The sequence below is a fragment of the Branchiostoma floridae genome, chromosome 13 (genome assembly GCF_000003815.2).
Source record: "Branchiostoma floridae strain S238N-H82 chromosome 13, Bfl_VNyyK, whole genome shotgun sequence".
Classification (NCBI taxonomy): domain Eukaryota; kingdom Metazoa; phylum Chordata; class Leptocardii; order Amphioxiformes; family Branchiostomatidae; genus Branchiostoma; species Branchiostoma floridae.
Window position 1 is genome coordinate 9,234,256 of NC_049991.1, and position 11,952 is coordinate 9,246,207.

General features: G+C 43.9%; 1 protein-coding gene across 1 annotated transcript in view; it reads left to right on the forward strand.

The window, feature by feature from the left end:
- Positions 1 to 11,698, forward strand: part of LOC118428478 (CUB and sushi domain-containing protein 3-like) — a 12,033-nt gene extending 335 nt beyond the window's left edge. Inside the window, exons 2-24 of the mRNA XM_035838561.1 lie at positions 15 to 37; positions 554 to 748; positions 1,083 to 1,255; positions 1,539 to 1,698; positions 2,036 to 2,233; positions 2,537 to 2,709; positions 2,941 to 3,100; positions 3,327 to 3,521; positions 3,696 to 3,868; positions 4,053 to 4,212; positions 5,812 to 6,006; positions 6,362 to 6,534; positions 6,654 to 6,813; positions 7,066 to 7,260; positions 7,704 to 7,876; positions 8,321 to 8,480; positions 8,795 to 8,989; positions 9,529 to 9,701; positions 9,823 to 9,982; positions 10,323 to 10,517; positions 10,660 to 10,832; positions 10,981 to 11,140; positions 11,466 to 11,698. Coding sequence (XP_035694454.1) covers positions 15 to 37; positions 554 to 748; positions 1,083 to 1,255; positions 1,539 to 1,698; positions 2,036 to 2,233; positions 2,537 to 2,709; positions 2,941 to 3,100; positions 3,327 to 3,521; positions 3,696 to 3,868; positions 4,053 to 4,212; positions 5,812 to 6,006; positions 6,362 to 6,534; positions 6,654 to 6,813; positions 7,066 to 7,260; positions 7,704 to 7,876; positions 8,321 to 8,480; positions 8,795 to 8,989; positions 9,529 to 9,701; positions 9,823 to 9,982; positions 10,323 to 10,517; positions 10,660 to 10,832; positions 10,981 to 11,140; positions 11,466 to 11,698 — 3,955 coding nt within the window. The remainder of the gene's footprint in view (positions 1 to 14; positions 38 to 553; positions 749 to 1,082; positions 1,256 to 1,538; positions 1,699 to 2,035; positions 2,234 to 2,536; positions 2,710 to 2,940; positions 3,101 to 3,326; positions 3,522 to 3,695; positions 3,869 to 4,052; positions 4,213 to 5,811; positions 6,007 to 6,361; positions 6,535 to 6,653; positions 6,814 to 7,065; positions 7,261 to 7,703; positions 7,877 to 8,320; positions 8,481 to 8,794; positions 8,990 to 9,528; positions 9,702 to 9,822; positions 9,983 to 10,322; positions 10,518 to 10,659; positions 10,833 to 10,980; positions 11,141 to 11,465) is intronic.
- Positions 11,699 to 11,952: the final 254 nt, after the last annotated feature.

Here is an 11,952-nt window from a genome sequence, read left to right on the forward strand (position 1 = left end):
TCCCCCTCCTACAGCGGGTTCCAGATAGACTATCAAGGTAGAGATAGCTCTCTGTAAGGTCCCTGTCACATTGTCGGTGATCTTAAGGCGTACTGCGCGATCGCTGGAAGTTTGACCAATTTTAAGATCGACAGACGGTCGCGCGTGATATTCACATGAAAACCGTCCCTGTCACATTGAGCGAGGCTCGGGGATCGCCAAAGAATACATTTATGATAATGAGCTTTCCATGACATGGCGCCACCTCTTGCACGTGGACGAGGTAAGCCACAAAGTTCCTCACAAAAAAGCCTATAGTTCAATAAATTTTGATGTTTATTAGTGGGAATCTTTTTTTAAAAACAATGAATGTGCCGCACGGGCAGAATAGAAGTGATCACATGATCCAGTCTAGCTTAATACGCAATGCTTGGTGTAGCTCATCGGCAAGTTTTGAAATCTCCTAGAAACAAACAGGTCAAAAACGGATATTCCCTATAGTGAATGCTTCCTGTAGATACTATAGTTTGTAGGAAACCATTAGTCTATACATTAACTTTGTATATTGCCCCAGCACGAGACATTGCGACGCTTCAGTGTGACGACCCTGGCACTCCCAGCTACTCCAGCAGAGTTGTGACAGGCTTGTCTGCAGGCGACACCATCACCTACACGTGTAACCCTGGTTACACCATGCACGGCAGCGCCACTATCACCTGTCTCACCGGCAACAGAAGGGTGTGGGACGCAGCGCCACCTAGCTGCCACGGTGAGCAGATTTTCGACCTCGGTCACTTGTGAATATCCTCACTCCCAGCACCCCCATCATAGGTACTATCAATCTCCAGACTGGGAAGGATTTGTAAAACGCCACTCGGCAGAAGGGTGTCCCAGGGTGTGTACTGGACTCTGCATTCTCTGAATTTCGTGACACAACTTGTTTGTTGTTACATTCTACACAGTTATCTTTTCGACTTTGAGCAGCGCAGGCTAAGAGAAAGGGGGGTGGTCAGCGTCCATTGTAGTACAATAGTGATAGGAATAGCTTATTTCTTACACTTAACGAAACAGGAAACTAATGTTTGTCATGTTTTAAAACTCAGCGGAGTGCGGCGGCAACTGGCAGGATCCGTCAGGTACGATGCTGTCTCCAAACTACCCCAACCACTACCCCCATAACCAGGACTGTTACTACACCGTGACGGTGTCTCCTGGCAACTACCTAGAACTGACGGTCAAGGCCTTCCAGACCGAGAGTACACATGACGTGCTACAGGTGGGTGACGTATAACGTGATTAAAGCACGCTCTAGCAGCTCTTCCGCTAGTCGTGAGCCCAAATGCTCGATGGCCAACACCCTACATCATGAGAATAGAGAACATCTTAATCCTAGTTCTTTGAAAGGAATGGTTTTCTCCATTTAGAGACTATTGACTACATGCTCTAGGGGAAGAGGCTCAATCAGCTCCTAGCAGCGTGTAGCGTATGGTATGTCGTGTTGCCAGACATTATAAAGACGATATGATAAAGACTATAAAGACTATATAATTTCTGAACAGATACGAGACGGAGGGGATAGCAGTGCAACTGTGATTGGTTCGTACAGCGGCACCAGCCTTTCGGGCAATGACGTCATCAAGACCACCTCTTACGAGCTGTACATGTGGTTCAAGTCAGACAGCACATCTGCGTTCAATGGATTCAAGATCGAATATCGAGGTTAGAATCACTCATTGAATGAATTTGAGTTGTATTTTGTGTCGCCTGTAGACAGACGCCATTCTATCATTCCATCATAGTGGATAACAGCTTCCTTCAAGCAGATGAAGGGAAACACACAAAAAACAGTTACTCAAGCAACTGGATGTGATTTTGCAAGTTGCTTGAGTAACTGCTATTTATCTTATTACCTGGATGTCTAACCTTCATTGACGTAGATGAAGGGAAAGCTTGTGATATATGATAGACGCTTTCTACTGTTGTGACGTCTGATAAGGAGATTTTATAACTACCAAGTCCATGACAAGACTTTTGTGTTCAAAATCATCATCACTAGCTGTGGACATCAGCCTTCGTCAGTGTGACGACCCCGGGACTCCGACCTACTCCTCCCGCCCACTGTCCACCACCTTCTCCGCCGGACAGTCCATCACCTACACCTGTGACCCTGGTTACACCATGCACGGTACTCCCACCATCACCTGTCTGACTGGGGACCGCAGAGTGTGGACGGCAGCGCCCCCTACATGCAGCGGTGAGGCGCTTGTAAATTGTGGAATTGTGATAACACACGTTTGATGAGGAAATGTGTTGTGTTATATTAGTTACATGTATATTTGTTAACATCGCAACCTACTGTCATCTGGGGATAGTCACAATAGCAAGAAAAGGGATACGCCACTACGTCGAAAAGGGATACGCCACTACGTCGCAGCTCATATTGCAGCCAAACGGAGCTAAACGAGTCATATGGTTTGAACTGTAACATTGCAGTCTTAAAACAGACCTTAACTCATTAATGACTATTTCCTTTTTGTGAACATTCTGACTATTCCAGCTGACTGCGGTGCCGACTGGACCGACTTGACGGGCGCCATCTTGTCCCCAAACTTTCCCAACGTTTACCAGTTCTCCAGTACTTGCTACTACACCATCACCGCCCCTTCGGGGTACATGATAGCCCTGACAGTGGACGTCTTCTCTACTGAACCCAACTATGACTTCCTTGAGGTAAGACGTCAGTTACGTTTATTACTTATTCAGAAAAGGTAGCTTAGAAATACATTGGCACTTGGCTTTGAATGTGTGTGTCGCTGATACCAGATGGATAAAAACGCCACCGGCCCTAGGGCATTGCCAATAAATATTGCTTTTGAAGTGATTGCGTTGACCTGCAACTTTCTTATGTGGTTTCCTTATATAGTAACTGGCTAAACGACATGAGATTTTGGTGTTTTGTAGATCAGGGATGGAGGAAGCAGCAGCGCGACGATGATTGGTCGCTACAGCGGCGATGGCCTTTCACCCAACGACGTCATTCAAAGCACATCCAATCAGCTGTGGCTCAAGTTCACTAGCGATGGCAGCGACTCCAGACAAGGATATAGGATATATTATGATTGTGAGTCATACTTCAATATTCCGTCTCATAGATGAAATGTTGGTACAAACCTTTGTTTTTCAATAATGTTGTAAAGAAATTATACAGCTCAAGTGAATGAATAGTATTCCCTCATTTGACATTAAAAATACTAGTTCGATAAAAGCTCAGGCGGCTCGTTCTACTTCCTACCAGTCTATCATGAATTTTTCACATCCATGATCTTGGGTTTTTTTTTTTCAAACAGCATCATATGTAGACAACAGGCCATGTGACGACCCTGGCACCCCCACCTACTCCACCCGTGTTGTGGAAGGTTTCGGACCAGGTGACAAAATCACCTACACCTGTAACCCTGGTTACACCATGCACGGCAGCGCCACTATCACCTGTCTCACCGGGGACAACAGGGTGTGGGACGCAGCACCACCTACATGTAGAGGTACAATTCAGGGATTTCATATGTATGTATCTGTGGTCGTTCGCTGAAAATGTTTCTCAAAATCCTATTCCTGGCCTACCGGGTTATACTCGTGTGGAAAACCATTTGTCGTTTATCATCTTTTTCTCTTCAATGTAAACAGCAACATCTTTTTTTCCTTTCTTTGATTGACAGCTGACTGTGGTTCCGACTGGACAGCGCCAACAGGAGCAGTGCTGTCTCCGAACTACCCCGGTACGTACGGCTATAACCGCAACTGTATCTACACTATCAGTGTCCAGCCTGGCCAGGGGATCAGGCTCACCGTCAGGGACTTCAGAACTGAAGTCAGCGACGATTATTTACAGGTAAGTTTCTACTTCGAGAGTGATAAAACTACTTACTCGCAATCCTCTTTACCATCCTTACTTACAAAATATGAAGACGTTTTTATCTTGTCAAATTAAAGACCTATTTTTGAAGGGACTACCCTAAAGATCAATAAATAAAATAAATAAATAAATAAATTTTTGTACCTTTATATCCATTTAGATCCGGGACGGCAGCCATTCTTCTGCGACGCTGATTGGCCAGTACAGTGGATCACAGTTACACACAGGTGACGTCATCGAGAGTACGTCCTACCAGTTGTGGTTCAAGTTTTGGGCCGATACGACATCCACGTACTCAGGATTTCAGATCGACTACGAGGGTATGTTTCATTGAAGACTTTGCACTATCATGTTCAGTTATGTAGACTATTGTAGAAACCGTCCTTAAGCTTGGTGACGGAGCCATTTATTCTTACTGAATAGTTATTCAGAGTAAAATGATCAAAAGATTTAGATACACGTTCACCGAAGGTAATGTAGTGTGATGTTAAATTTTTCCTAATAACTGCTATGTAACGTTATAATTACCTTTGCCAGAATGGCTAAGGTTATGTTTTAGGCTTGTGAGTCTGTGTGTGTGTCTGTGTGTGTGTGTGTGAACAGCATAACTCGAGAAGCCTTTGATGTATCCCGATTATATTTGGTAGGTGGGTAGGGGTCGGGAAAACGAAGGTCAAGTTCGATCATGGGCCCCCTAGCGGCTTGCTAAGGTACTGCAGCAGAACCTCAATTTTTGATATCTCCTGGACATGCTGTGATCATGATTTTCGAGTGGTAGATAGCCCTCGAGGCAGAGAGTAAGTGCTGGGAGTTTGGGCCCCCTAGCAGCTTTTTTAGAACTGCAGGCGCCGGTTTCCTTTCAAACTTTGGACGAGAATAACTCTACAACGTGTTGACGAATCGTCATGATTTTTGGTATGTACATAGAATGAGTGATGACTTACATAATGGTATACTAATTATGCAAATCAACAGCTAATTTGCATAATTAATTAGGAAAATTTATAAAACCACTGCATTCCATGATAGGACTTTCAAACTTGTCACATATGTAGCTGGGAATGAGAGAAATGTTGATAGATATCAATTATGCAAATGATGGCCTCATTTGCATAATTAATGAGAAAATATGAACATTTTGGCGGATCATCATGCTGTTTCTTATGTAGGTAGCGTAAGTGAAGACCTACATAATGAGATACCAATTATGCTAATCAACAGCTAATTTACATAATTAATGAGGATATTTATAAATTCACTACATTCCATGATAGGACTTTAAAACTTGTCACATATGTAGCTGAGAAAGAGAGAAATGTCAATACATATTTACCATGCAAATGATGATCTCATTTGCATAATTAATGAGAAAATATGAACGTGTTGACGGATCGTCATGATTTTTGGCATGTAGATAGCCTAAGTGAAGACTTATATAATGTGATACTTATTATGCAAATTAACAGCTAATTTGCATAATTGATTAGGAAATGTTCATAAATCCACTGTATTCCATTATAGTACTTTCATCAATGAAAGTTGTCACATATGTAACTGAGAAAGAGGGAAGAGAGTAAGAGGTGTATTTAAAGACTTTGAAAGAGAATAAGTCAAGAATGGATCAAAGGATCATCATGATTTTTGGTATGCTAATAGCTTAAGTAATGCTTGCTACAATTTGATATCAATTGATTGTAACTTGGGATCTAATTTGCATAATCAATGCCAAAATTTTATAAACCAACTCCAAACATATAATTATAAAGAAAATGAAATGAGTAACGCATTTGTCTACAGACATCATTCTGCATAACAAACCTGGTTTATTTGGCAAAGGTATGTGTTCGTGGAACTCTAGTGTAATGCTAACATTGCCGAGGTTGTCTATCAATTGTGTCTTTTTTGTGTCCCCTGAATAGCATTTGACATCACATTGAGAAACTGTGACGACCCAGGTACCCCCAGCTACTCCAGCAGAGTCGTGGAAGGCTTGTCTGCAGGCGACACCATCACCTACACCTGTAACCCTGGTTACACCATGCACGGCAGCGCCACTATCACATGTCTCACCGGGGATAGCAGGGTGTGGACTGCAGCGCCACCTACTTGTACAGGTACTGCTGATCGCAAAACATTCCTTTATATTTTCCTTTGGCGTGTACCCATCCCTATCATTATTGATTTACAAGAACTGTCTTTTGCAAATTTACAGAAAGTAACAAAAAGGTTAATCAACCTAAACACTTTTACTCTTTCTTAATAACCGCGTGGCAGGATGCAAAGATCTGTTACCGATTATTGGCGATTTCTCTTGGCAGCTGAATGCAGCTGAATTAACAGAAAGTACAACTTTTAACTTAAAAGTTTCATCAATCTGACAGAAGTTACTTTAATTTTACTCTTTCCTAATAACCGCATGGCAGGAGATGCAAAGATATGTTAACGATTATTTATGATTTCTCTTGGCAGCTGAATGCGGCTCCGACTGGACAGCGCCAACAGGAGCCGTGCTGTCCCCGAACTACCCCGGTACGTACGGCTATAACCGCAACTGTATCTACACTATCAGTGTCCAGCCTGGCCAGGGGATCAGGCTCACCGTCAGGGACTTCGCCACGGAAAGCGGGGACGACTACTTACAGGTAAATTCTTACTTCAAGAGTGATAAAATTGCTAACCTGGAATCATCTTTACCATTATTACTTACCAAAAATGAAGCTGTTTTTCCGGTCCAATTAAATTCCTGTTTTTGTATCTTTAGATCCGTGACGGTAGCCATTCTTCTGCGACGCTGATTGGCCAGTACAGTGGATCACAGTTACACGCAGGTGACGTCATCGAGAGTACGTCCTACCAGCTGTGGTTCAAGTTTTGGGCCGACACGACATCCACATACAAAGGATTTCAGATCGACTACGAGGGTATGTTTCATCAAAAACGTTGTTAACTTTCTAAACATACTAAATAAACAGCAATCTACATTTACATGTAGGCTTCTAGGGACGGAGTAACAATAGGGTATGGTGTAATGGTCTTCCAAGATACACATTTTGCCATGCTAAGCTGATATAATTTCAACCGCTTAGTTGTAACTGAAACACTAGTATTATTCCGTTAAATATACAATTCTAAAGGAGCATCGCTGAGGTTGTTATTTTATCATCTATTCACAGCGTTTGATATCTCGTTGCGGTCCTGTGACGACCCGGGCACCCCAAGCTACTCCTCTCGGGTCGTGGAAGGCTTTTCTGCAGGTGACAAAATCACCTACACCTGTAACCCTGGTTACACCATGCACGGCAGCGCCACTATCACCTGTCTCACTGGCAACAGCAGGGTCTGGGACGCTGCGCCGCCTACTTGTACAGGTACAGGACATCATCGCCAAACGTGTTGGCTTATGTTCCGTTGATTCAAGAAGAGTATCAACTATCTCAGTGATGAAAAGCCATGTGACGTCTACTGACATATACATATACTCTTCACCGTGAAAAACTTCTAGAGATATCTCCAATAGATCAGTACCCCTCAGTATAACGATCTCTTGTATATCTAAACTAATTGTGTGGGTTGGGGGTTCTACTGCACTGGAGATCTCTCAAACACACTGTTTCTCAAAGTGACACCATGAACTGTTGCTGGAAGTTATTTCTTAATAAAAACCGGTACCTACTGTACCTATATAGTCACACTACTGTCCACAAACTTGTTGTGCCTGTATTACTCCATTAATGACATATTCCCAGCCTTTCAGCTTTCAATGTGCTTTCCTTTTCCATCCGATTACGTCTCATGTTACGCTATTTGGCAGCTGAATGCGGTTCCGACTGGACAGCGCCAACAGGAGCCGTACTGTCTCCGAACTACCCCGGTACGTACGGCTATAACCGCAACTGTATCTACACTATCAGTGTCCAGCCTGGCCAGGGGATCAGGCTCACCGTCAGGGACTTCAGAACTGAAGTCAGCGACGATTACTTACAGGTGAGGAAGATCTTTTTAAACTCATTTAATACATCAACGAGGAGGTGTCATTTTCGTCCATATGATTTGACCACATTCAAGATAGCGATTGAGCGACTATATATCACATTTTTTGTCAAATGTAGATTTAGACGTTGGTGTGGAAAGCAGCACCCATATAACTGAGAAAGAGAAGACCGTTTAATAGATAGGATTGATGAAGACTTGCATTACATGTGTAATGAGAAAATACTATAATTCCATTGTATAGATTGAATAGTTATGACATTTGGAAGTTACGTAAAGGTGAACATCGTTGAATATAGTTAATGCAAACAAGAACCTTATTTGGGTAATTATGATAGACACACATAAAACATCAGTCGTTCAGGTTAAAAATCAGTTGGCGAACGTATGGGGTCGTGGAACATCAGTTTCTATCCAAAGTGTATTCCTTTGACACAGATTCGTGACGGCATCCATTCAACGGCGACGCTGATTGGCCAGTACAGTGGATCCCAGCTTCTCACTGGTGACGTCATCGAGAGTACGTCCCACCAGCTGTACTTCAAGTTCTGGGCCGATTCTTCATCAGCGTACTCAGGGTTTCACATCGACTACGCGGGTATGTTTCACTCAATAAACTTCAGCAAAATGAAAACTGATCTTGATCGATAATGCTACCACCAGGGAAACCTTAATTAGAAACCGGGGGACAAGATATGGCGGTGTGTCCTTTCCCGTAACCTCTCTAATTGTCCATAGAGTACAGTGATTGCCTTTGAATTCACCAGATTAACACGGCCACGGATCTGATGCATGTTATAACGTTAAGCTTTGCTAGTGACAGAAACATGTTCCTGCTAAACGTATCATTTTATGAAATCACTATCGAAATTGTCGTTCTATGTTATTTACTTTTGTATAATTCTCTCACAGCATTTGATATCAACTTGCGGTCCTGTGACGACCCGGGTACCCCCAGCTACTCCAGCAGAGTTGTGACAGGCTTGTCTGCAGGCGACACCATCACCTACACCTGTAACCCTGGTTACACCATGCACGGCAGCGCCACTATCACCTGTCTGACTGGAAATGACAGGGTGTGGAGCGCAGCGCCACCTACTTGTACAGGTACTGCTTCTAAGTCGAGACACTGGTATGGAAGTGATGGCGACGCTATAGTCATTCCAGTGAGGTTATGTTATGTTTTCAATTGCAAAAATGGGGCCCCAACGGGTAGGTTACGAACTGCTTTTCCCACTTTCGTGTCCCCATGGGACGCCCTGGAGCTACCGAGCTATTTTTCGGTACAGCCGGGCCCCGGATTCTTTCACATCGGGGTTAAAATTAACCCGCGGAGCACTGTGACAAATAGACACTGTAACCTGATCGTGCAACACCAATAGGTATCCTTACTGTATCCAGCAGTCCACCTGGACACATTTGTGGCTTCAGGCCGTGCCGGGGCTACACCCCCAACGGGTCCCGGCGCAATTGTGATTGTAGCATAACTGGCAGCGCTGTCCGATGATGAGTATACCTTCAGTATATCATTACATGTAGAGAAAGTGAGCTGGGAGCACTTGACGACATTGATCGCAGCCAGATATTGAACATACATTTTGTATGTATATCTATAGGTGTTAGAACAATTACTCTTCACATTGCAGCTGAATGTGGTTCAGCCTGGACAGCGCCAACAGGAGCCGTGCTGTCCCCGAACTACCCCGGTACGTACGGTTATAACCGCAACTGTATCTACACTATCAGTGTCCAGCCTGGCCAGGGGATCAGGCTCACCGTCAGGGACTTCAGAACTGAAGCCAGCGACGATTATTTACAGGTACGCATATATGTTTCCTTGAGATTTTATCAACGTGCGTGACGTACTCAACGCCACTTTCCTAGCTACAAGCTCAATGGCAACCCTTAAAAGACGTCTCGACACTTACCGTCCTTTGCAGATTCGTGACGGTATGGATTCATCAGCGACGCTGATTGGCCAGTACAGCGGATCCCAACTGTCCATCAATCAGGTCATCGAGAGCACGTCTCACCAGCTCTGGTTCAAGTTCTGGGCTGATTCGTCATCAGCGTACTCAGGGTTTCACATCGACTACGCAGGTAAATGTTACATTTCACTTGATACTTACGCCAAAAAAAGCAGTTACTCAAGCAACTGAATATGATTCGTCATCAGTGAAACGTTCAGACAGTATCATTCGTCATCCGATGTCTTTCGTCAGATAATGAAAACGTCTGACCGTTCCGAAATCCAGTTCCTTGAGTAACTGCTTTTTGGCGTATCTTATCACCATCACCTGGATACCTAACCTTCATCGACGTACTTGATACTTATATGTAGAATGTCTTTATTGCTGAAATAATCTAACAATGTCCCTGTGAACATTATAAACGGTTACCCTTTGTTCTAAGTTATGATAATCTTATATTGCTTGAACAGCTTTTGACATCACATTGAGAGACTGTGACGACCCGGGTACCCCCAGCTATTCTTCCCGAGTCGTGGAAGGCTTGTCTGCAGGCGACACCATCACCTACACGTGTAACCCTGGTTACACCATGCACGACAGCGCCACTATCACCTGTCTCACCGGGGACAGCAGGGTGTGGAGCGCAGCGCCGCCAACTTGCACAGGTACTAACGTTACAGGATATGGGTTAGGTGCTATAGCTATTCCACTGAGGCTACTGTTGGAATTTTTAGCGATACTGATGATACCGATTGTCCTTTCAAAAAATGTCGGCCAGATTCTAAAATTGTTGTTTTGTATCCAAAGCCGAGTGTGGGGGTGATTGGACAGGGCCTAGCGGTGCTGTGCTGTCACCTAACTACCCCCGCTCCTACGGCTACAACCAGAACTGTTACTACACCGTCACCGTGAGCGCAGGAGAGTACATACAGCTCACGGTCAGGTCATTCAGGACGGAGGCTTCAGATGACTATCTAGAGGTTTGTTTCATCACATTCATAGTTTGATTCAGAATACAGTCATCAAAAGATATACCATCATTCAAAACGGTATTCATCAGTGAAAATCTATTCTTGTAGCTAGTATCTATTCTTGTAGTTTTACTTTTATTGCCTTTTGCCCTGTTAGGTCAGGAATGGCCTGGACTCGAGCGGAACGCTGATTGGTCGCTACAGCGGAACGGACTTGTCGGTAGGGGATGTCCTGAAGAGCACGTCTTACCAACTGTACTTCAAGTTTCACTCAGACTCATCCTCCAACTATCAAGGCTTCCACATAGATTACCAAGGTACGAAACACGCAGAGGATATTAGCTAGACATCACAAGCACGATCTGTGACGTTTTATTCGATGATTCGATCCACTTTGGTCATGAATCATCCATTGACGAAAAAAATACATTTTAGTGACTTAGGTCCAAATCTCCTCAAATTTCAATCCAGTTGCATTCATATCATGATTAAAGGATGGATTATGTGCTAGTGTAAGGCTGTTCGAGAACAAACAGACACGACTTTATCATTTTGACAACAGCTGATATTAAAGCATAACATATTTTTAACTCCTAATCATGCTGTGTATTCACAGTTGATATTCCATTATTTCATTTCCAGCTGTTGACATTGGGCTCCTCCAGTGTGAAGACCCCGGGACGCCGACGTACGCCTCCCGACCAGTAGTCGCCACCTTCTCCGCCGGACAGGCCATCACCTACACCTGTGACCCTGGTTACACCATGCACGGCACTCCCACCATCACCTGTCTCACCGGGGACGACAGGGTATGGAGCGATGCACCACCGACATGCACGGGTAAGAGTAAAGTAATTACCTATTTGAGTAGCTAGGGCAGCACTATCAAATACTCTCCTAGAAGCTTATAATAAAATTAGCAGCAGTCCAAGTTGGTAATACAGGTTTCTAGATTAACAGGTGTTATACTCAACCACGGGTGTCCTACAGCTGTCCAATATTTAAAGTAGCATAGGTGTCATCTTCTATACAAGTTGCACAGACACAAGGTTAACAGAAATGGTCCCAGCTTTTTAGTTTGCTGTGATGCCAAAAGGCCCATATGTCCGTATCTCTTCTGTACATGAAT